Source organism: Sus scrofa, chromosome 1 (genome assembly GCF_054392235.1).
Source record: "Sus scrofa isolate SSC_HxYL_T2T_F1_AM1 chromosome 1, Sscrofa_HxYL_maternal_Yorkshire_Landrace_v2.0, whole genome shotgun sequence".
NCBI lineage: Eukaryota > Metazoa > Chordata > Mammalia > Artiodactyla > Suidae > Sus > Sus scrofa.
In genome coordinates, this window is record NC_139383.1 from 132435239 (window position 1) to 132462997 (window position 27759).

Here is a 27759-nt window from a genome sequence, read left to right on the forward strand (position 1 = left end):
CAGCTATATATATTTGTATATATATGTATACATATTCTTTTCCATTTTGGTTTATCACAGGATATTGAATATAATTCCTTGTGCTATACTCTAGGACCTTGTTGTTTATCTAATCTGTAGATAATAGTTTGCATCTGCTAATCTAAACTCCTAAAACTTCTTTCTCCCACCCCCTCCGCCTTGGCAATTACAAATCTATTCTCCATGTCTGTGAGTCTGTTCCTGTTTCACACATATATTCATTTGTTCCTATTTTCCCTAAATCTCTCCTTTACAGGTGAAATCCTAGAAGGCAGTTAGGATTGGGGTAGGAGGTAATAGAAATGGTCAGAAATACTCAAAGGGGGGACCTGCAGGGTACCAGGGTTTGCTCTTTACTTCTGGGGGCAAAAACCTTAGAAAAGCCCTATGTTTGATTACTGCTGTCCAATACATACTTGTGTGGAAGATTCTAAGAGAGAGTACAGAATGACTCACATGCTGCTGGAGTGTAGAGAAAGTGGGCAGTTTCCGGATTCTTTAGAGGATGCAGAACAGTCCAGAAAACTGGACTTCAGGGATCTCTAACAGCTCTGCTTCTCCTGAGCATGGTTCCTCTGTTCAGACTCTTTCTTCAGTCTGAACAACCCCCATACCTCTCCCTAGCTGGGAACTTTTAAAAATGCCTGTCAAGGCTCCACTCTAGACTATTTAAATAAGAATCTTCAGGGGTTGAATCTTGGTATAGGATTTTTTTTTCAAGCTCTCAGATCAGTCTACTATATAGCCAGGGATGAGAACCACTACTCTCAGTAAAGTCTAGTCATATGTTTGGACTTAAGTTAAACATCACTTCCTCAGGAAAAGCCTTCTCTGATCAGCAGCAACCTAGGTCATGTACCCCTGTTATATATCCTCCAAGCAAGCAAACAGGACTTTTCCCTCTTGGTGTTTAATAGTTAAATCATCATTTGTTTCATGTCTGCCTTTCCTTATAGACTGCTATGTGAGGAGAGAAACATTTCTGCCTTGCTCATCCAGGATCTTGGTTCAACCATGCACCAACTGGTACACAGTTAGTGTTCAGTAAATACATCTCGAATAAAAGCTCTCCTTTACTCAACCATGGGTGTATGATATGATCAAGTCTCCAATTCATGAATATGCTATGAGAATTTTTATAGGTGAGAGCTCAAACTAGACCACATTCTTTAGGACTTTAACTTTAAATGGGCCTATATTTTTGACAGTTTCACTGTTTTCATCTTCAAGATCATGGTGGCATAGAAAGCAAGCTCATCCTCATCATTTTAACCCTGTATGGTCAACATTATTATTCTCATCTTGCAGTTGGAAAGAAGTGAAATAACTTGCTCAGGTCCCTATACCTTATTATCTGGGCATAAACCATTGTAAATAAGGAAAACCCCTTTCAGCAGGATTCCTATTTGTGCTGAGCTCTTATTTCTGACTTGACAGCTGGTGGCTACTACATGGGGATTTTCTGGGGGTCTCCAGTTCCAGCATCCAGGGCCCAGAGTGCAATTTCCTGCCTTTCTAAACCATTGTAGAATGGAGGCAACACGGGGCCTTATCCATATAAGGATACCATGATTATTCTATTCTTAAAGTCACTGTGCCCAGCTTGTCCTGGAGAGGTAGCCAGGTGTGTGTGCGCGCGTGAGTGTGTGTGGGGGGGGGGGGGAGGGAGGAGAGTGGGGGAGAGAGAGAGAGAAAATGAGAATATGAATGTAATGTTTGGGGAGGTAAAACAGGGTCGTCTAGGAGAAGCCAAGTCTTAGATGTGAGCTGGACAAAAGGACCATCCTTTCACCCCCTCCAAATACCAGGCTAACATTCACAGGCCTCTGGGTTGGAATCCCACTCAGACTCTTCGATCATCTTGCGTTCAGCCTGGGTGCTTGAACCGAAATTCAGATGAGCCTCGCCTCCAGTGGGTCTCGTTGCCAGTGTCCAAGGCAGAGCCCCCACCCCCGCCGCTAGACCCCAGCCCCTGCGGTCACCCTGGCCCACGACCTGCCCTGTCCCGGCCTCCAGGCCTTGGGCCTCCGCTCTGTGTCTGGGAGGCACAGTGAGGCCGCGGCGCGGAGACACGGGCAACCTGGACGCGTCGCTTCTCCAGCAGGGTCCGCTGGGGCCTCCGGAGCCACAGTTTCTAGCGCGCGTTCTTGGTGCAGGTGGCACAGCTTTCCGCGCTGGCAGGGCTTCCCAGATCACGGGAGAGACTAATCTCGGATCTAGATCTCCCAGCCCTAGAGCGGGCGAAACCGCTACTCCACTTCTTCCCATTGCCTCAACTCCTCACCCCAAAACGCAAAATCCCAGGCCAGGCAGGACCCGATCACCTCTGCCTCCTCCCATTGCGCTAATCCTTCGAGCGAGGGAGGCCCCCGCGCCGAGGCGGTGGCTGGCAAAGGGGAGTGGAAAGGGAGGATGGATGGGGCCGAGGGGTGGGGTGGTGATGAGGGGGATGTAGGAGGGGGTGTCATTTTCTTTTTCTTTTTTTTTTTAAAAGTATTTCTCTCGCGAGAAACCGCTGCGCAGACGATACTTGAAGAGGTGGGGAAAGGAGGGGGCCGCGGGAGCCGCGGCAGAGACTGTGGGTGCCACAGGCGGAAAGGCGGCTACAGCTGGGACAGCTGCGGGCGGAGCAGGGCAGCGGCTGCCGCGGCCAGGACCGAGGAACAGCCGCCGCCGCCTCAGGAGCCGGAGCCGCCGCTTCTCCAGTGGGTGCAGCCGGGGTCCCGATAGGGGTCGGGCGGCCACCGGGGCTGGATCTCTAGCCACGGAGGCTTTTGCGTTTGCGCCGCGCTAAGGGCAGGGACAGGGACTGGGGTGAGGGGCTGTCTCGGAACTTCCAGAGCTGGCGCTGGCCCTCCCCTGCCTGACAGCTTCCTGGCCCGGGGCTCCCGGTGCCGGGCTTGGCGTCAGATGCTCGGGGGGCGGTGGCAGCCCCCGGAGCCGGCCGCGGATGGCGCGGCGGGCTTCCAGCCCGGCGGCTTGGCGGAGAGGACAGGCTGGGGAGCTGGGGCGTCAGAGCGCGCATCGTGCGCAATTCGTGCCAGTGAAAAATAAACCCAGCGAGCTCGCCTCGGGGTTTAGAGCAGCTCGGAACATGGGGACTTTGCGGCTTTCTCTTCAGGCGGCGCCCGGGAGGCCGAGGGGTTGGCTGGAGCTGCTGCCGCCGGGGGCCTGGGCTTTTCAGCCAGCTGTAGACCAAACGGTCTTCACTTACCCAAAGTAACTGCGCCACGCGCAGGCGGCGCGCGGGTTGGGCTCGGGAATGGGGACCCTGTGGCTTCAGCATCCTGATGCCCCGAATATGAATGTCTCCCCCGCCTCGGCGATTTGTCTGTTGCAGCTGGCAGGGGCCGCCTGAAGTGGGAGCAGCGCCTGGAGAAGGCGGGAGGAGCCCGGCCCGGGGGACGGCGGCGGGAGAGCGGGACCCCGGCGGCGCGGCGCGCTCCAGGGCGCAGCGGCGGCCGCGGACCGAGCCCGGGACGCGGCTAGAGGCGGCAGGAGCCGGTGGCCTCTCGGCATCATGCGGCGAGGGAGGCTGCTGGAGGTCGCCCTGGGATTTACCGTGCTCTTAGCGTCCTACACGAGCCATGGGGCAGACGCCAATTTGGAGGCTGGGAATGGGAAGGAAACCAGAGCCAGTCGGGCCAAGAGAAGAGGTGGCGGAGGACACGACGCGCTTAAAGGGTAATGGAAAGGGCCAGCTCCTTTGGTGTGGGTGTCCCCTCTCTCTCCTGAGTATCAGGATCTAAGTATAAGCCTCCTTGACAAGACCTCCTGGGGTCATCCTAGAGATGCAAGGGTTACCCGTCCTCGCAACTAAACCGCCTTGCTTCCACTCTTTAGGGATTTCTGCCACAGAAGATAGGTCACGGCTAAAAAGAATCTTGGGCCATTGTCGAGGCAGATTTTGGGAGGCCAGAGGGTTCTTTGAGGAAGAAGGGGGAGGAGCTGCGACTGAGAAGAGGAGCAGCCCATCCTTTCCCTTCATACCAATTCCGGTTGTGTGTAGGGAGAGTACTTGCCTTGTGGGCATCTTTGTAGATGCTCTGTTTATAAGCGAGCAAGGAGAGAAAGGGATTTAAGGACAGTCAGAGAAGGCAGAGAAGACACATAATTAATAGTTGGCTCTCTTCTAAGTTATGCTTATTAAAATTGGGAACTGATTTTTTCCTTCAGATATCTATGCTGGAAGCAGAGCAGGGCAAGTGTTTCTGAGAACTTGTTTTGGGGTTGTAAAAAGCTCTTAATTTCACCTGGGCAGTAATGCTGCCCTGGGGCCGGCCTTCACGAATATTTTTAATCTGTTCTGTATGTATGTTAGGCACATGCAATTGAGCATTTCCCTGGCTTCCTGTGCCCCTATTATAGAAGATGTTTCAGCAGGAAGTTTTTTAATTAGGCAGATTGACTATATAAGGATTGTCAGTTTCCTGAATTGAAGAAAAGTGGCAGTACACTTTCCTTAACATTTTTCACATTGAAAGAGAAGTATCTCTTTCTGAGAGTGTTTAAATTTAAGCCTCCATAGAAGCAGCAGGGTGGATTGTAAATGACCCATTTTGTCTGCCTGAAGAAGCCTGTAATGAACCCAGACAGTAAATATACAGAAGTTTCTATTGAGTTCTTATGATTCTCACTGTTGCTCTTTTTTGAGTAGATCTGTAGTTTGATGGCCCTAAGTGACCAAGTGATGGTGTCCAGCTGGATATGTGGCTGAACATTTCACGTATTCTTGTCTGTTGTGGGCTGTTTTAATTATATATATGTAGTGAAATTTGTGTTTGTGTGACCCAGGTATGGGTAGAAAAAAGTACAATAAACTGAATGGCCCAGTTTTTGAGTCCTGGTCCAGATCTTGGGTAACATGATTGTCAGAGCCAAGCACTTAGGCCACGGTGAAATTGCTTGACCCTAGGAAGTAGTTATGATTAATTTATTTTCATCTTGGTCTTTTGGAAAATAAATCCAGGATTCCAACAGTATTGGAAAGGAAAGTTGCTTATCATGTTAAGCCTGATACTGAGCAAGGCCCATGGCAAGTTCAGTAGATAGAAAACTCTGATTTTCATCAGTTCTCAGAAGGACCTGATTTAGTCCAGCATTTTTTCTTCAAAAAAAAAATGTTTCTGCTCTATATATTATCTTAATAGTGAAGGTTGATGGCATTACTCCCATGGAGAGAGAGGGGAAGTGGGGGTTTAGTTCTGTGGATGAAGGTCTGCAGGGAGATATTAGGCCTGGCCAGACATTTGTCTCATCTCTAGATGCTGTCACCAATCAGCATGTTTCCTCAGGAGGCACAAACTCTGTGTGAAAACAGAAACTAAGCTTTACTTCGTTGCTTAACAGGATGTCCATGCTTTAACTTAGAACAGTACTTATGTCTTTGGGGTTTTGATTTCTTTTACGATTGTAGAGAATCACCTCTCTGTGTTCCTCATAGCGTTTGCTCACTGACGTGGACGTTACCCTATTGCAAACTATTCATACAGCCTTCCCCCAAACATTGTATTAATAGAACATTAATTATGAGTGTTCCCAATTCTCGTGTTATTAGATTTTATATATCTATGAAAAGCTGAAAAAAATTACAATTGACCTTTCTGGTATAACAGTATACATTAATATACTTTAATAATGAACCTTTATAACATAAAGGTTTTTATGTATATAATTATTATATTATCTATAATGCTCTCTCTATATGTTATATATATTCTATTATATATATATTACATATATATTTGGGGTAAGAATAATAATTTAAAATGATGTACAATTAAAAGTATTTCCCTCTTACCTCTCAGAGACCATTTTCTTATTATTTTTCTAGAAATAGTATTGGCATATATATATATGTACACATGTATATGCCTATGTAAATATGTATACATATATAAATACATGTACATAATATATATTCACACACACACATAGATGTATGTATCCTTTTTAATATGTGGACTATACCGTACATACTGTTCTAAACCTTGTTTACTTTTATATATCTTTAGTGCGTTCATCTTTTAACTCACATGGATCTAGCTCATGCATTCTCTTGGCATGTAGAATCACATAATATGGCTGGAACATCATTCCTTAGTGATGGCTATTTGGATTATATTAATTTTTTGTTATTACCAACATCCTTCTGCATGCCTATTTGTGTACATGTGATACTTATATATAATATAAATCAAGGAAAATAGAATTGCTGGATCAAAGGTTTTCCTGTAGACTTTAAACAAATAACAATTCTGATTTTCACTTTGAATAGCAATTAAAATGTGTGCTCTCTACTTATTGCTATTACAGTTTCACATGAATAAGTCTTTTAACCATGCTGTGCTATATAAATCATCAGGAAGAGCAGCTGTGTGTTCCATTATTTTTCCAGTTATTGCCTAAAATTTCTATTTTTGCTAGTTAAAATATTACCAGCTTCAAACTCACCTCTTTGACTACAGTAAAACGTATTTACCATTCGGATGCACAGTTTATGAAGTGAAAGTGATTTGTAACCCCTAGGTCTGCCTGATGCCCAGTTGGTGGCAGCAACTTTCAGCACCTCACTAATATTTCCTCTAGTGAAAAGGTGCTTTAAACTCATCATTGTCTGCTGTGCATGGCTCTGGGCTATCCCACAAATGACTGCCTTCTTGTCTTTCTCTGATGTGACAGGTGACTACAGAATTTTCCTGCCTGGGTATTTTTCTTAGGATAAGTATTCCTTTCCTGTCAGCTCCTTTGCTTCACAGACTAGGGACCTGCATAGTTTTTCCCTCTCTGGGTGTGTAGTCTTAGCTTGTCTTCCTCTCCTCCCATCCTATTGCAGGTGTTTTTTTTTTTTCCCCCCTCCTTCCTACTGGGCAGCAGAAGTTGTTCCACAGTGGAAATTTAAGCATCCTCAAGTTTCTTCCCCGCTTTCGCTGTGTTTTCTTAGAGCAAATAGCCAATTTCTGTTTTTACAGGAAATCTTTTTTTTTTTTTTTTTTAATGGAATGAGTGTGGTCCCCATTCACTCTGCAAAAAATGCATTTCCCTCTCTTTTGAAATGAGAATTTTGCAAGATTTCAAATAATGTATAGTATTTGCCTGGGTATTGCTTAATATGTGTGAAGCAACTTAATGAGAAATGATAAAATCTTAGCTTTATTGTTTGAATTTCAGTTCATAAGAATTTTTCTCAGCTAAACTCTTCTGTTTTTAGGCAAAAAGAGTGGGAGACAATCCAGTTTTTTTTTTTTTTTAAAACAACTCCACTTGAATAGCAGTAGTTATGCCCATTTGTTTATATTTGCCTTATTGCTTTAGCTTCTAAATAAGGAAATATTACATTTTCCTGTCAAAGGGAAAAATTCTTTAGGGTGAACCTCCCTTTCCCCAAATCTCTGATAAGATATATTGAGAACTTCTATCCTTATTGCCTGGTTTGGAAGTTTATGAGACTGGTTATATTTCACACAATTTGTCTCCTTGTGTGTGTTTCCTTTGGTCTTTATTTGTTTATTTTTTCCCCCAGGGGTCTTGTTACCAGAAAAAAATACATGGAACAGTTCATACACAGGATAGGTTTATGATGGCAAACTCTGAGGGATTAATTTCACAGAAGTCTGTTATTAAAATAAAGACCTTTAACAGGGTACACAGAAAAAGTTCTGTACACTTCATAAAGCCCATTTTACTGTATAAAAAGGACTTTAAGACTTCATCCCCAGTCAGAGAGGCTAATAATTAAATATGGGGAGAAACTCCTGCAGTGATATTGTTTGTCCTTTCATTTTTGAACAGATTTAGCTAAGGTATTGTGTCACCGTTAAAAAAAGAGTGATATTGGTAAATAGAAGATTTCAGCAGTTCCAGGTTTTAAACAAGAAGATGGAGACAAAGTAGTCATTTATGTGTTTCATTTTGTTACATTTAAGATGTAGCGATCGTTACAGAAATGTGTAATTTGTTGATATCACAAATTAATTAAAACATAAATCCACTTACAGTGAAACAAGGTTAGGGCTGATGGAAATGAAAGTATAGACATCCCAACAAGCTTATCTGGAATTTTAAAAAATAGTGAAACATTCCTTTGTAATCTTGCATAGCAGATACTTTGAAAGATTATAGTATTATGCCACTGACTCTGATCAGGCAAAATACTAGATACATTATTAGGATATTCATACATAGTTTTTTGCTTTTTCCTACAGTAAACCCAGCAACAAGCCTAACCAATTTGTGGATTTTAGCCTTAATTTTCAGGATGAAAATAAAAATTTAAATATGTTTTCTTGAAATAGAAATAAGCTATATTAACAACTTCTTATTTCTAGAAACTAACCCCCAAAATAGGCCTATTCTAGAAACTTAGAATTTTTTTTCTTGAAATTGTTTAAAGCAAGCCGAAATCAATAAGTTATCAGGCCTGAGTAATACGGCAGGCATATGTGAGTTTAATGTTTCCGGTTTGTTAAGTTTGTTCCAATTAGACTGTGAAATCATCAAAGGCAAGGATCATATCATAAACATTTTAACACTAACTTGTCTAAGATGGGGTTCAAAGAGTTCAGTAATTCAAGGAGCCTTAAATTTATTCGAGCTAGATTGAATGCTAGCTTGAATTTAGCTTTGTGGAATGCCAGAGACGTATTGCCTACAGCCTGGAGGGGCATAATATTGGGTAGGAGAATCAGATGCATTGCAGGACCCAGGAGGCAACAGAAAGGTAGGAAAGCACACGGGTTCTAGGATTACCTAAAAATAAATAAAAATGACATTTGTAGCAGTGGTAGGTGATGTTTAGGTGACATTTATATGCCAGGCATTGTTCTTAGTGTTTTACATGTGATAGCTCATTCCTTTTACAACTGTGAGTGCTGAGGTGCACAAATGTTACATTTTAAAGGCAAATTCTTAATATTACAATTTTTTCTCCATTAATTTTAGTTATGGTTTTGGTTTTCATTCCTCTGGAGAAAAATGCCATGGTAAGACATTGGTAAAATTCCACTTAAAATTCCTAATATTCCTTCATGCTAGTTCACAAATCCCAGGTATAGTTAATAACTTAGTAATATAATATTTTGTCCAATAAGAAACTTTCTCTGATATTTCTGCAGAAACACTAATCAAACACAGAAGGACCTATAGAATGTCTGAGCTGTGGGGTCTTTGGCTTGACCATGTCTTTTAGCACTCTACTTTGAAATTTTATTGAGGTTGGTAGGTAACCGTCACAGGCACCCTTCATCTGCATTGCCGATGGTTCTGACCCAGGGATAGTTTCTTGCTCTCAGGTCCCATGTGAGAAATTTCTCTCAGAATAGAATTGCCAGAGATGTTTCTCTTTCCAGGGGAAACTGGCAGGTGTCAAGTTTTCAACGATACGAAGAGTCATTTAATTTTTTTTCCTGTGTCTTTTTTTCATCTTGGTTGCCTCTAAGCTCAGAGCCATGAATATAGTATGATTTTTTTACATTAAATTGCATGAAATTGGTAAAGAATGGTGAGTTCTGGTGTGTCACTCTCTATTGCACTGTACATGTATTGTTCATTTAATACACAACTCCTTTATGAGGGGACTATACCTACTTGCCCATTTAACAGATGAAGAAGCTGAAGGATACAGTTTTTCAGTGATTTCAGCTGTTCCTCCAGGGCCATAAACTAGTAAGAGAGGGAGTTGGTAACTCTGGCTTTGCAGTCAGTGCCCTCAACCAGTATATTTTAATGATTCTCAATTACAAGAAATCCTATACCTGGTAAGTTTCTTTCTTTCTCCCATCGCTTTGTTACCTTCACTTCTCCCAGACTCTTCTACCACTGCTATGGAAAAATATTCAGCATTTATCGAAGGCAGATGAAGTTTCATGACAAGGGAAGCACCATTCTAGGAATGGGATTAATCAGAAAAGCCTTCACGGTGAAAGTCGGTCAAGGGTCAGCAAACTGTGGACCATGCTGCCTGTTTTATAAATAAAATTGCATTGAAGCAAAGCCATGCCCATTCATTTACCTGTTATCTGTGTCTGCTTTCACACTTCAGTGGCAGCTGCAGTGGGAGTGGTTGTGACAAAGATAGGAGGGCTGGGCAAAACTGAATTATCTGCCATTTGGCACTTTATAGAAGTTTGCTAACTGCTGGTCTATGATAAATAAGTGACTCTTTAGTAGGACTGAGAACTTCTTGAAGGTTGAGTTTTCTCTTTGTTTTCTCACTGGGGATATCTAGGAATTGGGCACATAGTGTTCACTAGACAAATTTTGATTGTCTGACCAATTCTAATTGACTGATTGACCGGGTAAAGCAAATTATATAAATTAGAGCTTGGAGAAAGTATAGGAGAGAAAAAAGGAAAAGTTTGAGTGAAAAAGGCATGAAGCATAAAGAAAATAAGGTGTTTGGCATTGAAAGACATTGAGTACAATGGGCCAGGTTGGCACTGCATGCCTCAGGGTTTGCATTGTTTGGCTCCAGGGGGCATGGCTCATCATGTAGCCTATAAAAGTAGTGCCCCCTGGAGTTGTGCAGTGTGCAGCCATGTGTGTCTGCCCATAGGTTGGAGTGGAGGAGGGACTAAGGGACATGTGAAGTTACTATCTGATTGCTGTGAAAGCTGAGAATGGTGAGCTATTAAAGAGTTCTGAGATGGGGACATGATCAGATTTCTGCCCTCTGGCTGATGTGTATGAGGGGTATGGTTTAGTGAGTAGGGAGACTAGAGGCAGGGAGATTCCAGAGTCTCTATATATAGAGTCAAGGTGAGAGTGGATAATGGCCAGAGCAAGAGCAGTGGAGAGGATGAGGAAGAGGCTCAAGTGGCATACCAGGAGGCAACACAAGCAGTACTTGACCTTTTGGTTGTAAGAGGCAAAGGGGAGGAGGCACGTAGGATGCTTCCATTTCCAAATACATTAAAACTTCTTATTATGTAAAAATATTATAGCATCATTAATGGGAAACTAAAGAGAGACAAAGTCATTCCATACCCTCTACTACAAGGAAACAAGCTAATATTTTTTTGTTTTTTGGTGAGTGTTTTGGTTATCTTATTGCTATGTAACAAATTATCCCAAACTTAGTGACTTAAAACAACAATTTTATTATTTTTTGTGATTCCGCAGGCCAGGAATTTGGACAGGACACAGTGGGGAATCTTGTCTCTGCTTCCCACAATGTCTTTTGGGTCTGGAATGAGTAAGATGACTTCTCCACGTGGGTTTCTGGTTCTGTGATCGTGGACTGGCGCCTGCAGCCCTGTTTACTTTGGTGTGGTTGATCTAAATGGGTGGACAGAAGAGTGGAATTAAGGAAGCAAAGAGCCTGGCTCTGTTGGGAGCCTTCCAGATGGTAAAGCTTTCTCTTCCATGAACATCTGCCTGGGCCTGCCCCTGGGGATAGGGCTGCTGAGTGTGTTTTTGCACATGGGGAAACTGAGCCCCAGGTGCAGCTACCAGGCCTTGTTCAGGGTAAATGTCTGTTGGGACTGGATCTTGAACAATAGCCTCTTCATCTCTGGTCACATGTTTTAATCCCATATGTTGACCACAGGCTGGGTTGAATGGCTAAGATCTGGCTGGAAAGGCTTGAATGGGCTCACACATTATCAGGGTTGGCTGGGTTCCTTGGTTCTCCCCCACACAGTCTCAGATTGTCTCCCTTTCCACGTGGACCATCTAGTAGCATAGCCAGACTTTCAACCAGAATACCAGGGACATAAATGTGGAAGCGACCGGACTTTCTTTAGACTTAGCCTGGTCTGAAATTCCGGGCAAGTCATAGACCTTGCTTAGATTCAAGGGCATGGACTAATAAGTACTGTCTCTTGATGGATGTGAGGAGCAGCCTGTGTCTGCAGGGAGGGGTGACTTCTTTGGAGATTAGCTATCACAGTGAGGCAGTAGTTTTTTGAGGATGATTATGAAGTGTTTTAAGTCTAACTTGATTGAGTCTGATTGACTGAGTTTCCCATTGAAGATGCTTCAGTGTATTTTGCTTACTGTGATCTCAGAATGCAAAATGCTACATGAATAAGATATCTCTGTGATCTTTTAGATTAATGTTAAGGGTGTTGTTCTTAGTCTGGCCGCAGTTTCACATCTAAAGAACTCACAAGTTCCAAGAATAAGATCGTCATTCTTAATAAGGTGGCACATTTTGTTTTTCAAATGTAAGAATTATAAAATTCTTAACATTCCCCCCCCCCATTTCCTTTAGTTTCTAAGAAACTCAGAGACACATTTAATGCACAATCACTTTAATTTATTAGTTTAGGTATCTGGTATGTTTTACTTTCAATTTCTATCAGTAGCACCATTTCCATATATCTGTTGGTATAATTCACCTCATAAACATTTTTTTTGGAAATCAGGGATTATAATTAATAAATAAAAATAGATGTGTAGTTGTCAATAGAATGGGTATTGTAGTAAGCTGAACTCTATTATTATTTTTTGCATATATGGAGTAGCTGCATCCTTAATAGAAAAAAAACTCAAGTGTGGATTGTACAGCCAGTGCTTTATTATATTAAATCCTAGTTTTAAGTTCTTGTGACTTTACTGCTTCCTCCAGGGGCTTTTTTTGTTCAAGTTATCACTGAGTCTATTTATTCAGCCCCCTCAGAGCGGAAGGGAGAGAGAAAAATTCAGTTCGCTATCTCCACCATTCCCAGCCGAAGATGTATTCCAGACGGCAAGCAGGCCCAGAGTGGGGGAACCGCTCCATTAGACAAGTGATTTGGTTCAGTGTTTTGAAGGGTTGTGAATTCCTAGACCATCAGTCATACTTACATTCAAATATAAGTATCTAAACACATCTCAGTCCAAATATAGTACAACCATTTTGTGATGTTGGTGTTGGGAGAGAGGATTTATGTCGGCCCTATGGACACATTATGTCTGCTGTTAAGTTCTTGATTTTGAACTGGAGTATAGTAATATCTCTTTATAAAGAGATATATTCCAGAGACAAGCTTTTGTTTTTCTGTTTCTTTCCCTTTTCCTGCTTCCTCTTCATTTTTCCTCTTTTTTTGTCACCATTTTCCTCTTTTTTTTCTTTTCTTTTTCATCGCTATCATCTCATGTTTTTTCCTTTTTCTTGCACATAACTTTATAAGCTGAGCTACATACAAAATAGGGGTAATAAGAACATCAAACAAGGGTTAAAACATTAAGAAAATTAAACTCCAAATAAAATGTTCATTTTTTTTTTAACTTGGGGGCTTTGGGGTATTCAAAAAGAAAGGCAGAGTTAAGTTTTTTTAATTAGGGAGGGAAGGAGAAAGATTGAGGGAGGCAGGAGGAGAGAGTTCAGAGGAAGTTCTGGAATGGGGGTCCATCAGCCAGTGGACCTGACTTAGACAGAGCAGGTGCTGGAGTCAGACAGATACTGATGACAACTCCCTCACTCCTGGCAGCATTGATACCAGGCTTTTCAGGAGACCAGGGCTTTTGGAGGAAAGTCAGGGTATGAAAGAAAGATGCTTGGATGTCAGGAAAGATTCCTGCAAAAACATTTAGAGGAATGTAGTGGAAAAGCAGGTTAATCCATCATTTATTATGATATGATGCTATGTAGAGTTTGGTGCACCCCCCTCTTCCCATGGATGATGGTTTATGGTCTACCATTTCCCCTACCTCTTTGATGCTAGTTTATAAAATCATGTAATCAGACCCTAATATGCTGCTGCCTTTAATGAGTAACTTTTAAAGATTCTTTTTATTTATAGATTTTTTTGATCACATAGGCTTTGAGATGCACTATATGATTTTTTTTTTTTTTTGGAAACAGATTTGCTTCCTCTGTTAGGCTTTGACCAAGACAACGTTCATAAGCAAACAGGTCCTGTTGTATATCCACAGGGAACTATATCCAATCCCTTGGGATAGAATAGATGGAAGATAATACGAGAAAAAGAATGTATATATATGTATGACTGGGTCACTATTGTGCACAGCAGAAATTGACACAATACTGTAAATCAGCTATACTTTAATGAAAAAATTAAGTATAAAAATTACCAAAAAAATAGATGTTGTTTTTTAATGACTCAGGTCTTCCTTCATAGTCAAGCTATTTATGCTTGGGAAAATATTACAAGATAGTTACAGTGGGACAGACTTTAGAAATTTATAGATGCTGAAGTAGAGGCCCAGAGTTCACTGAAAAGTGCTCAAGGTGGGAGTTCCTGTCATGGCTCAGCAGAAACGAATCCACCTAGTATCCAGGAGGATGTGGGTTTGATCCCTGGCCTCACTCAGTGGGTTAAGGATCTGGCATTGCCGTGAACTGTGGTGTAGGTTGCAGACATGGCTTGGATCTTGCCTTGCTGTGGCTGTGGCTGGCATTTGTAGCTCCAATTTGACCCCCAGCCAGGGAACTTCCATATGCCTCTGGTGCAGCCCTAAAAAGCAAAACAAACAAAAACAAGCAGGTGCTCATTTACTTATCTACTTCATAGGGTTCATAGGGTCAGAAGCTGAGCCATATGGTGATAAAAAAGTATTTCAGTAGAAGTGTGTTGTTGGACGGGAGATTATGCCTCTTCTTTGTCTCATGTCCTAGAAAGGGTGGTTGCCTGGTATCTATAGGTCCTCAACTGTCCTGCAAATAAGCAAACTTCCTGCATCATGAGGGCCTGGATGTTTTTCTTGTTCTTGTTCATTTGGCCTTAGGCAGTGTCATCAGTATCCCAGTGGTCAACACTGATGGGAGGCTGGGCCCTAGAGTTTTATCCCCACAGTTCTACTTTGCTGTCAGTTGAAGACTCCAGATTAGGTGGGATTGAGTGGGATGGGGATTTTTAAGGGAGGTAGTTGCCAGTAAGGGTGAGGATGTGGGAGAAAGAGAAGTGGGCATCTTCTCTTGGAATCTGATGGATACCTCCCACCACCTCCACTAATAATTAGCAGTTAGAGTGTCTGATGTCAGGGGATGAACCATGGCAATTCTAGTTCTGTGAACTCAGATTCTTGTCTAATATCTTGCTGACTCAGTTATTTACAATATCATTTTTTACATTCAGAGTTTATGCAATAAACATGCCAGTGAAGAAAAAAAAATGTAAATTCTTGTCTTTTCTTCTGTGTCATCCATCCCACCAATTTTGTGGAATATTTGACAGTTCCAAGTGACAAGCTATTTATTGAGCATCAGCTGTGTTTGAATTGGGCCTAATGCCGAATTCTCAGAATGGACAGCCTGTCTCAAGCCTGTTGATTCTATTATCTTCTATCCAATGACTCTGGATAGAACTCCATGTGGAATATCTTTCTCTCCTTTTACTGATGGGGTCAATGTCTGAGGTAATGTGAACAAGTGTCTTTGAAGGAAGGAGTTGATATGCAACCTTCTAGTCAACAACTAGTTTTTAATCTTTCATGGACTGCTGCTGCTGCTTCACACCCCAGAGTTTAGGCCACTGACCTCAAGTTTGCAAATTTTATATCCCATTACCACCCTGTGCACTCTCTGCTCCCCAGGGCCACATCGTTGATGTTTTAGCTGGAATCTGAGAAAGTGTCTGCACATTTACTGAGGAGTTGGCTAGGAATGACTTGGCAGTTCAGTCATAAAAACCCAGAGCTAGTGGCTGGGGTATATGTTATAATTACCTCACACTGTTTCCTATTTGAGCCGGTTGTGGGTAGCTGGGTAGAGTGGTATTGCTTGTGGGGTTATGTTTGAAAGGACCTGGGAGTCATTTTCAATGAGCACTAATAACCATTGGCTGTGTTTTCAAGGAGGCTTGGAAGTGTGGACACAGACATGCCTGGGGTCAAATCTTGGCTCTACTACCTACTAGGAAGGAACATCAGACAAGAGGCTTGACCTATCTGAGCCTCAGTTTCCTCATTTGTAAAACTAGATTATAATACCTTTCTGGGTATTTCCACTTCCCCCAAACTGTGTTGCCTCTATTGGGAAGTAGACTTACTAAGTATCATTTTTTAATTAATATGTCCCCTCCCCACTTCCTCCAGAGAAGTTTGTATTTTTTTATTGGCAGATTTGGCAAAACGGCCTTGTCTCCTTCTGGAACAGTTTTTTTCAAGAGCCTTTGTGAAAGGAATTTAGATTTTAGAAAATGGAAGGACTGACCTGAAAACCACTTTCTTTGGCAGTAATGCAGAGGGATGCCCTGAGAGTTAGGATGTTTTGTGAAGAAGTGATTAGCCATTTTGAAAATCCACTTTAATTGCCTTTATCAGAGTGTGGATTTGGTTATGACGGGGTAGACAAGATGACCACTGGTAATTCCAAGTCCTACTGCCTTCCAGCTCATGACCTCAGAGGTAAAAGGAGAGAAACTCTTTCCCAGATTCCACACATCTGAGCTCATGGAGAACCCTGGTACTGATCCTGTCATGTGCGTGTCACTGTAGCTGAAGAAGTGGGGCACTCAGGCTGGCCAGGACTGAGGGATGTGGATGTGTAAGGGGTTCTTCTTAGGAAAGAGGACTTAAAGTAGCAAAGAAGGGGAGGAGATGCTGAGTGGGAAACACAACACATCTGCACTTGGACTGAGAAATCTCCCTTTTCTGTAGACCCAGTATTCCTTCATCTCATTCTGTCATTGCTGTTCTCTCTGAGTGCCTTGTGGACAGGCCTTGCTTGTGTGATTTGGGGCCAGGCTGACTCAGATGGGCCACCCCTGAGAAGAGCTGTGGCCTTCACTTTCCAACTGATCATTCCCTTCCTCTGGCCTCACGCCTTGCAGCAATGTAATGCTCCATCAATACAAAGCGATCCTTACTTGTTTTTCTTCTGTGCCCTATTTCTTTGAGAAACTAAAAATCTTTTTAGTTTTTTCCTTTTCTTTAAATGATTCCCATTTTTATTTTAGAAAGAGTTGGCTTTCAAGAGATCTTACACTATTGAACATAAGGGAAAGTGGACCCAAACATGCATTATCCTAATTTAGGCAAAGCTTTGGTAGAATTTCTATATCCTTCACCCTTATAACCTCTGGTTAACTGATTGGCAATAAACTCTACGAAGTCATGGTTGTTTCGTATTCATTAACAGCCTATAAAAGTAAGCCTGCTTTAAATAACGAATAGTTTAAACAAATTATAGTTATTTTTCTACCCGTCATTAAAAATGTTCAGATTACCTAATATCTCTTATTCCCTTGGTAATCTCATGACCACCAATGCCATAGAAATTTATAAAAAAGCAAAAATATGAAAACAAATACCAGGTACTTTCTCTGCTCTTCTATCTTCCCAGGAAATAAATAAACCTCAAATAACAAAATAAGCTTTTCTTTTTAAAGTTTTGAAAATCTTTCAGGAATTTTACAAGGTTATGCAAGCCAATTTTTCCTTCTCTTTTTGTGAGCAGTTCTGACTTATTACAGACATTGTTGAACATTTGGCAGAATTCTAGACAACAGGGTTTCTAATTTGATCCTGGATTAACCTGTTTGCTCATTTGCATTCGCCTTGAAAATAAGCTGACACACATTGTCACACATTGAAGAATCAGAGAAGAATATCAAGCTTCCTTGCTAAATTATTTCCTCATTTCACTTCATATTTCCCATGACTATAAGAATTCTTCCCTTCATGAACAGAGAAGCCAGAATTCAGCCCTTTTATAGACCTGATACAAATCAATCCCTTTTCTCCCTAAACTCTTTTGTTAATTGGTGGATTTATGTTTGTCATAAAGAAAGATATGGTGTTCTTGTAAAAATGAATCATGTTCAGTGCCCATAGGAGCCCATCCCCTGGCTGATATGCTTCATTATTAGCACAAGTGGAATTAAGTCATTTGTTCTTGGGATCCTCATATAAGGAGCATTAACCGTATTGAGCAGCCACATGCATGAGATTCATAGAAGCTTTTTTTTTTTTTTGGTCTTTTTAGGGCCACACCCATGGCATATGGAGGGTTCTAGGCTAGGAGTCAAATCAGAGCTATAGCTGATGGCCTACAGCACGGCCACAGCAATGAGGGATTTGAACTGTATCTGAGACCTACACCACAGCTCATGGCAATACCAGATCCTTAACCCACTGAGTGAGGCCAGGAATTGAACCTACGTCTCACGGTTGCTAGTCAGATTCATTTCTACTGAGCCATGACAGGAACTCCCATAGAAGCATTTTGGTTAGTTCTTGCTACTTGCTTAAGATGGTAAACATGTTGGAATTGGACCGTTATTGTCTCTGAAAGGTGGTCCCCATGCTGCTCAACAATGTTGAGTTGCAGAACAGGTTGAAATGGTTCTTATGTGAAAGGGAAAAGAAAGCAGAAGTGTGGTGTTATTACAGTAGGGAGAAGAGTATGGTAAAGGATGAACTAGGCCAGATGCTGCTGCAAAGTTGTTGTTTTCTAACTTTTTAATACAGAAAATTTCAAACATGTATAAAACTAGAGAGAGTAGTACAGGGAAGCTCCAGCTTCAGCAGTTATCCATTGATGGTTAATCTTGTTTTATTCATTCTCTTCCATGTCACAGATTATTTTGAAGTAAATCCATGAAAAATAATTTAATCGATGAACATTTCAGTATGCATCTCTAAATGACAAGGCGTCTTTAAGAAACAGACAGGATACTACTATCACATATAGAATTAGCATATAGAATTAGCAGTGATTTGGAGTTCCCATGGTGGCGCAGTAGTAATGAACCTGACTAGCATCCATGAGGACACAGGCATTGCTCAGTGCATTAAGGATTCAGCTTTGCTGTGGACTGTGGTATAGGTCACAGGTGTGGCTCAGATACCATGTTGCTGTGGCTGTGGCATAGGCTGGCTGCTACAGCTCCAATTCAAAGCTTAGCCTGGGAACTTCCATATGTGTGGGTGTGGCCCTAAAAATAAATAAGTAAATTCATAAAAATTAGCAGTTATTTAAAAAATATCATGAGATATCCAGTGAATATTTACATGTCCCTTATGAGGTTATAAATTTTATTTTTTTATAGTTCATTCAAATCAGGATCCAAATTAAGTCCATGTTTTGTAGTTGGTTGCTAAATCTCTTAAATATTTTAAAATATACAGATTGTCCCTCTGTTATTTTTTTCTCTTGCAATTTATTTGTTGAAGAAATTGGTTTATGCTGTAAACCACTTCTATGTGGAATATTAAAAAAAGTTGAACTCAGAAACAAAGAATACAGTGATGGTTTCCATGGGATGGAGACCAGGGGGTGGGGATATGGGGAGATATTAGTCAGAGGGTATAAACTTCTAGTTATAAGATAAACAAGTTTTGAGGATCTAATGTACAGCATGGTGAATATAGTTAATAATATTATATTATATACTTGAAAGTTTCTCAGAGAGGTGATCTTAAATGTTCTCACCACAAAAAAAGAAATAGTAATTATGTAACCAAGTGGAGGTGTTGGCTAATGCTAAATGGTAATCATTTTGCAGTCTATAAATGAATCACATCCACATGTCGTATACTTTAAACAATTTAAACTGTAATCTTTAAACAATATTATATTGTCAATTATATCTCAGTAAAGCTGGAAAAAAAGAAATTGGTTCATGTCCTATAGAGCAGTGTTATTTACTTAAAATGCCAGTCCTTTAACTACTTGTTATCAGTCCACATTGAAATGAAAAGCATGTGCCAGAATATAAAGCCAGTATGTCACTAAACACACTATTTAGCTGAGCTGATATTTTTTTCCTAGTGGGACTTTCTTGATGAAGGAAGCAGTGAGATGATTTACATTCCAGCTTAAGCTCCCTATCTCATTATAAACCAGTAATATATATGTGTGGACCAGCACTGGCCAGTCCTTGAACCACACTTGGAGTATACAGCTGCAGGGTTTCTCACAGTCCACTGATGGCTGCATTCAGGTGGTGGTGCTTTATTTTGTTCCTCTGTACCCTGTATTTTCTGCGACTTGATAGTTAGAACTAAAAGCTTGCATCAATTCAGATTCAACTTTTTGGCAGGAAGACTTTGTAAGCAGTGTTTGCACTTCTATTAGAAGGCATATCGTGTCTGCTAATCTCTCTTTTTTGTGATGTTAGCAGCCATTGTTGATCATCATTTAGGTCCATTAATTTATTACGGTAGCAGAATGGGAATGTTTGGATTCTGTCATTTCCTCTTTGTTTATTAGTACTGTAAAGTTGTACATCTAATTTGAACTTATGCTTGATGCTTCACAGCCAACAATGTCTGCAGTGCTGCTGGACATGCTTTATCTGCACTTGTCTAAACTGACCCACGTCTTTGAGGGTTGTGGAAAAATTATTTAATAGGCAATGCTGAGGCTTAGCAATTATGAGGTCTAACACTGTGGAAAACTTAAACAGAGGGAGCCAGGCACTCGAGGGGGCAGAAAAGGAAGGATATAATTCTGCAAGGGTCCATTCATCTCCTCTCAGCCCACAATCTTTTGTGAGAGTCAAGATGGAGACACTTGAAGAATTAGTTTTGTTTACAGTAGGAGTTTCAGGCAAAGGGTTATAAGAAGTTGGTGAGATTTTGGACCATAAGTGGAAAGAAGATGTTGTCAACCATTTTAACATTCAGAAGTGGATGTCTGTACGTGCATTTTAGCATTTCTATCTCAGGAACACTTTTTATTTAAGAAATACATGCTTTTAACTAAACTTGTGTAATCATTCTATAATATATGTGAGATAATAATGCTACACACTTTAAGCTTATAGTCAATTAAATGTCAATTATATCTCAATTAAATAAGAACTAATGTAACTTTAGTAAGTCAAATGAAAGGTTCTCAAAAATCCTAGTATATCCCAATCCTCTTGGGAAAGGTAGACAGAGATAAGAGCTGCCCCAGTAGCTTCACTCTGAGTATTTGTAGGAGATTGTGTGTGTGTGTGCATGCGCACGCAGGTGCGGGTGAGTGTGTGAGTGTGTGCACATGTGTGTTTCATCTCAGTGAAAGATGTGTACCATTCCTTGAGGACTGACATAGTTCTACTACTTGGTATCAAGCTCCCAGGGAAACTAATTGACTTTTTAGAACAGGAAGCCTTGTCTTTGGGTGCTGCTCCAGAGATTTGGAACCTTTTCGGAGGTAGAATAGGTGGATGTACTGGCGTGTCTCCTTCTCAGATGCCGTCTTGATGTGGACACGGAAGCATTGTCTGGTATTTAGGACCCACTCTACTTGATGACTTGAAGCACGAATATTGTCACATGTTTCTCAGAGCCTGAAATGTGTGGAGAGGACAGTGCTGGCATCACTCATGGTGGGACATCTTTTGGACTGGATTTCAGGGAAGAGCTGTGCTGGTGTTTGGAATCAGAGTCACCACTTTCCCCATGTAATGGACAGTGTGCCAGCAGCCTCTGAGTTAAGACATAGGTACATGAATCTGGAGGGTTTTTAAGAACATCATCTGGGTCACCTTGGCCTTTGTGCAGCTTATTGTCCTCCTAAGCTGGGTCAGATTGTTGCCAGCATGACCCAATGGTTTTGCTTGCAGCTACTTTTGAAAAGACCAGCCATACATACCCATGTTCAAGTTGGTACACAAAATATATTCCAGTGCCAGCCATGAATAGGTTTTGAATTATCCACATTTTGGGTCTCTACATTCCTTCCCATGCACCGACCCTTCCCATCTATTCTCCCAAACCTACCCACCCACTCTCTCAAACCTACCCACCTATCCACTCCACCCATGCAGAGAGCTGAGAGATATTTCTTACCAGAGGGAACAAGGCAGGGTATTCACCATGTATAAATTTTCAGAAATAGAAGTACTGGTCTGTAAGAGTGAGTGTTCCTAAAATGTATTCCTTTTATCATTGCTTTGCTTTTCCAATATACTTTGTAAGATCTGTCTTAATAAATTTGTTTTCTGTAGAACCTAAGAAAAGAAAACCAGAGCACAAAATATTATAGACAGACAAGTTTATATAAAAGGAACACATTCTCTTTGGAGTATTTATAGAAACATCTTTCTAATCTCTAATCTAAAAATCTTTAGTACTAGCCTTGGAATGTTTTATTAATAAATTCTTTTGGTTTTAATTAGTGATTTATGACATGTTTCCATTCTGTAGCCTTTGACCAATTACTTCACTTCTCTGAATTTCAGTTTCCTCATCTGAAAATAAGCTTAACAATACATATTCTTGATATGATTTAGGGAAAGAGTTGCATGATCATTTTGTAAGTTATAGAGCTCTCTAAAAGTTGCTTATTATTATTTTCGTTCTACATGTGACTTCACATGGACTACATAAATTCCCAATTTAGTCAAATTCGCTCAAATTTAAGTTAGAATATTTTTTGTTAAAATTTTTCCAGATATCTAAATGTTTAGAAATAAATGCTTACAACTTGGCTTCAAGTGCAAACTTAAAACAAACAAACAAAACTTGTCAAGTTCTTGGTTCCTAATATTTTGAATTATTTTCTATGAAATAATCTCAACCACTGCATGCTCTTAGCTAACTTTCTCTGACTTTTTAGAAACTTCTAGTCTATCAATGACTTACTTTCCTCTTTTTGTTCCTTAGCAACAGTGTTGTCTCTGTTGTGATGAAGAGGTTTGGTAAAGAAATGTTTTTAAAAAACCCATTGCCTATTAAGTCTTATGAAAAGAGTTTGAGATACAAGATGTTCAAAGCTTTTGAAGCTGTAAGATATTTCTAAATGATGCATCTGAAACCTGGAAAAATTTCATTGTCTTATGCCATGAATTCCACTTATGGGTGTCCTTTGTTATGTATTTGATTTTTCATTATTAAAATGAAAATGAAAATTTTAAAAAGGTGGATGAAATGATATTGATTTCTTAATAGCAATTATCTTTTCATCCCTTTAGTTTATTATTTAATTTCTTATAGACATATTTATCTTTTCCTAAATGAAATACTCAGCACCATTCTGATAGAATTCTCTCTGACTTAGGTTGTCTTAGTTGGAAGTACATTTGAAGTCCTAAACTTTGTTTTCCACTTAAGATGCAGGTATTGTGCTAGGTGCTAGGTTGTAAAGATACATCTAAACTTTCCATGTTTAAAGAGTTCTATTCCAAAATCTAGGGTAGTTTCCTAGATTCCAGGTGATGGGAAATGCTCAAATAACTTGAGTATAATGGTGAAGCCACTAGATAGAGTTCCAAACTAACCTGCTTCCTTGCTTCATTTGGAAGCCAGTCTTTCTGTAAATGTCTCACGGAACCCTCGGCCTTGAACCAGTCCTGGGTCCTGATTTTATATCACAGTTGTTGGTGGGGTGGGATCTTCTGGTTTGTTAAATAATTCAGGCACATTGAGGATGAGAATATGTAATTACTCCCCGGTTTTTAAGTTCCTGATTTATGGACCTAGGGATATCCCACATTGGCCCTAATGGGCTCCTGCTGGGGGTGGGGGATGGCGCTGGGCCTGGGAACGCGTCCATTCTGGCTGCCCTCCCAGGCCTGAGTTTAAGGTGGTTGGTTCTTACAGCTCGCTGGGCAGCTTGCTATAGCTGCAGGGACCATGGGTTTGAGTGGCCAAGTTTCCCTCTGGTTGCCTGCCGTGGAATGTGTTTTCCCATAGAAACAACATTTTAAGTTGTGGTCAAGTTCCCAGACCAGCCTACAATAGCCTATTTAGCTGATAATGTAGCTGAGAGACTGCTATTTGACTCGCCTGGGGACCAAACCACCACCTATTAACATTGTTTCTATTGGAAGAGCCATTCCAAGCTCTAAATACCAATATAGAAATGACATTTGGGAGCCCTACCTGTTTGTCAGTGGGAGTTGCCAGTGCTCAGAACTGGAGTGTTGAATTACTCCACACTCTGGGCTCCTGAAGGATGCCTTTCTTTCCTCTAAGTCTAACCCCATTGGCTGATTTTCCTGTCTTTTCCTGGGGCTGCCAGTACATTCAGAAGATATGATCTCCCTGGACAGAGCTCTTGGTTTGGGAACTTTTGGGAAGTGGTGAGAATCATTATTTCAATCCCCTATTTCTTCTGTGAATGGTAAAGAGGTAGGAAGGGACCAGTTGGATCTTGCAAGCAGTGAATTCCACAGACACCATCCTGGGCCTGCCTGTCACTATGTAGGTTCTGGATCACCTGCTTACTTTACTTGTTTGTGTTTAAGTCATTTCTCAAATTTTGCCCACCCTTTAGAAAAGTACAGTGTGGCTTTGGCTTGAGTAAATGGAGCAGATATCCCAGTCCAAGAAAGTATCACGTTAGTCTTAAACTCATAGGTAAATCCAAGTTATTGCAGAGTTCTGGGAGGCAGTTCTTCAGAGGCACCATGGGCTTTCATGATGCCATTGGTCAAATCCTCTTAAGGGGCTGGAGTGATGCAATTTTGAGACACACTGTTTTTGTTTTTCGTTTTTTTGCATTTTGAAGAAAATCTCCCTTCATCCTTTTAGAATCAAATAATAAAGTTTAAACTCCATGAATACACCTCTCCTGTTTAGAAAAGGGTCCTTTTAATATACCCAACCAGGGGTGCGATACCAGTGGGCCAGACACAGATCCCTTCCTTAGAGAGAAGGAGCTCTAGTGCAAGTTAAGCAAGTGAGTCAAACCATCGCCTTAGAAGTTTGGGGGGCTGCTCTTGTGGTTTAGTGGTCTGCATAGATGTGTGTGTTCTCAGTGGTGTTTAATCCAGAGTACCGGAGGCAGAAAGTGCCTTGGGTTTCAGTGGGGTCAGGACTCACACCCATGTGCCTCTCTGGTCTTCATGGGTCAATGTCTAGTTTCCTGTTCCAATGCACCCTGTGGCTTAAAATTCTTCCCCTTTTCAAAGAAACACATATGTTCCAGTCACCTATAAAAGATTCCAGCGGGATTTAAGTTGGCCAGCAGTCCAAAATGACCTCCTGGATTTGGGAAACTGCCTTTGCAGCTCTCTGTTTCCTTAGCTAAGAAAGGCTGAGGGAATGTGTGTGTGTGTGTGTGTCCCTGATATGATCACCTAAATTCTTGGGCTGTTCCCTTTGATCAACACAAAATCCTCACAGAAACACAACTTAGGGTGTTCAGCCAGTGAAGCCGTGGATGCCATACCCTCTCTGTGCTGCTGGTGCTGAGTGACCCTGATTAGCAGTGGGAAAGGCCTCAGTTCAAACAGCACGTCTGGATGAACCTCTCGAGCCCCCCTGTTAACTTGTAGTTGATTGACTTTAGGAACTGGCCACACATGCTGTCTCCATCGATGATTTTGATCAGTCACAATAATTTGCCATAAACAATTATACTCAAATTAAAGTTGAGAGTTGAGCTGCTTTGGGGATTTTTGGTTTTCTTCTGCTAATGAAATAAGTAGAATCAGATATTTATATATGAATGTTTTCTTTATGTTAATTTTGTATTTTCTCAAAGGAAATGTATTGATCCTTGAGTCATAAACATTTATAACTTCACTGATTAGAATAAATTAATGATCAGCATGTCAGCAAAATAACCAAGGTGTGAAACCATTGTACATTACTGTTTAACTGCTTATACCCTTTTAAATAGGCATGAAATAGTCTTCCATTAAATAGGTTAATTTATGAGAACTAGTTCTCACTCTTAGACAGTTTTCCATGTTGGTGCCATTTATAGTGGCCCTATTCATGACACAAAAGAGATGGTATTAATATTTGTTAATTGTGCTTTGTACTTACTAAGGCATTTAGTCAATGTTACCTTGTGCACTTCTAAATGGACTCCAGGATCTGTTGGGCGTAACAAACGTTGTTTCTCAACTTAGAGAACTATTAGACTGGGGTCCAAGGGGCTGGGTAGGTTTCACAAATGAGGATATAGATGTGTAATTATTTAAAGTATATAATTCAGTATAGCATATGTAGGTTTCTGAGAAGTATGTCTGGAATTGTGTTGGTAGATTGAAACATGGTGGGGTTAATTAGGGAAGAAGGATTAACACTATGAGGGGAGGGGGAATTATGCATTAAAAGAGAAAGAAGAGCTAATATAGAGATGGAAAAGTTTAGATTTAGGTGTGTGTGCAGTGGTGGGGGGTGGGGGAAGTGTGTGTGCATTAGTGAAGGCCAAGTGGGTGATGAGGAAGAGCAGAGCAGAAGGGTGGAAGTTGAAGGTGCAGATGGCGATGAGTGTGGCAGGTAGGAGAGGCCTACTTAGTTCTGAAGCTAATAGTGAGGTGTTTAACATTTTATAGAGAACAAAGGTGAATCTCTGTATCATAGAAGAACAGATTTAAGCATGGTAGACAGGAAAAGATGTTCAGCCTCATTGTCTTGCCTAATGCAATAGAGAGGAACTAGGAAGCCAGGAAAAAAGAATGTGATATTAATCAAACAATGAAGCACCAGTATTTGGAGAAGGGCTTTACTATGGAATTAGAGAATTTAAGAGTTATTTCAGCAGTGTGATGAAATAAAACTAGAGGCCCTCTTAGCAACTGGGAAACATTAGGTCATAGCTCAGATAGGTCACTTTGGAGCTTATGCTGGATGATGAGGCTAACGCCCTTTGTTCTGGGCTCTGTTAGCTTCCCAGGAAGACCTTGACATCAATATTTTCCTGTCATATTGATGTGCTTTGCATATGTGTCTATCTTCTTTTGCAACCAAAGACCATCTTAGTTTTAGGAGGAAGATAACAGTGTATTTATAATTGCATGGTAACAACATTATTTTTATTTTACTTTTTAATAAACTTTTAATCTTGCAACAGTTTTGGATTTACAAAAATTTCACAAGGACAATACAGAGAATTCCCATGTACCCTGGACAAAAATTCCTCTGTTGTTATCATCTGGAATGTTTGATACCTTTATTATAATTAATGAACTGATAATTGCTATGTTTTTGTCAACTAAAGTCCATTCTTTATACATATTTCCTTAGGGGTTTTTTTTGGTGGGTTTTTTGTTTTTGTTTTTTTTAACTGCCACACCTGTGGTATATGGAAGTTCCTGGGCTAGGGGTCAACATGGAGCTGCATCTGTGACCTACACCACAGCTTGCAGCAACACCAAATCCTTAACCCACTCATCAAGGCCAGGGATTGACCCCACATCCTCACAGATTCTATGTTAGGTTTTCAACCTGCTAAGCCACAGTGGGAGCTCCAGATTTCCTTATGGAGTTCCAGTGTCTTTTTTTATGTTGAGATCCCATCCAGGATTACATGATACATAACTAGTTACATTTAGTTACCATGTCTTCTTAGGCTGTGACAGTTTCTCAGACTTGCCTTATTTGTGATGACCTTGACAGTTTTGAGGACTTTTGGTCAGGAATTGTGTAAATTTTTCCTTAGTTGGGATTCTTTTAGAAGGAAGTCACTATGAACAACACTTAAGGAGTAGGACGTTATGCTTTACCTCCTTGAAGGCAGAGTATCTGCATAAATTATTTGGAATTCACCAGCACAGGAAACTTCTCTCTTCTCTTCCATTTATTTATTCAGTCATTTATTTATTAATCTGGACCCATAGACATTTTATTTTATACTGTGGATTACAATCCAATACTACTTTTGTTATTTTGTTGCCTAAATGGTTCTAGCTTGGCCACTGGGAGCTCTTCGTTTGGCTCTGGTTATCCCTGACATGCTTCCGCCATTGTGGATATTTGTTTCTTTGGTACTTTCTTACTTTCTATTTTCTATTACCACAAGCTATTCCAGCCTTGTATATTTCTTGCCCAGTCCTGGGGTCAGCCATGTGTTCCTGGAGCCCTAGTGGGCTTTTATTAGAGAATGGTATTAGAAACCAAGATCTGGGTGTTAGGTATGCCTGTCTTAGTCTTTTTGTTTTGTTTTGTTTTGTCTTTTTAGGGCTG

At 40.9% G+C, this 27759-nt stretch overlaps 1 protein-coding gene across 2 annotated transcripts in view; it reads left to right on the plus strand.

Moving 5' to 3' along the window:
* Positions 1 to 2592: 2592 nt before the first annotated feature.
* Positions 2593 to 27759, plus strand: part of FBN1 (fibrillin 1) — a 258581-nt gene continuing 233414 nt past the window's right edge. Inside the window, exons 1-2 of one of the 2 annotated variants that reach the window (XM_085011361.1) lie at positions 2593 to 2726; positions 3362 to 3705. In XM_085011361.1, the coding sequence (XP_084867487.1) occupies positions 3542 to 3705 (164 nt within the window). In that variant the 5' untranslated portion in view covers positions 2593 to 2726; positions 3362 to 3541. 2 annotated transcript variants of the gene reach the window in all.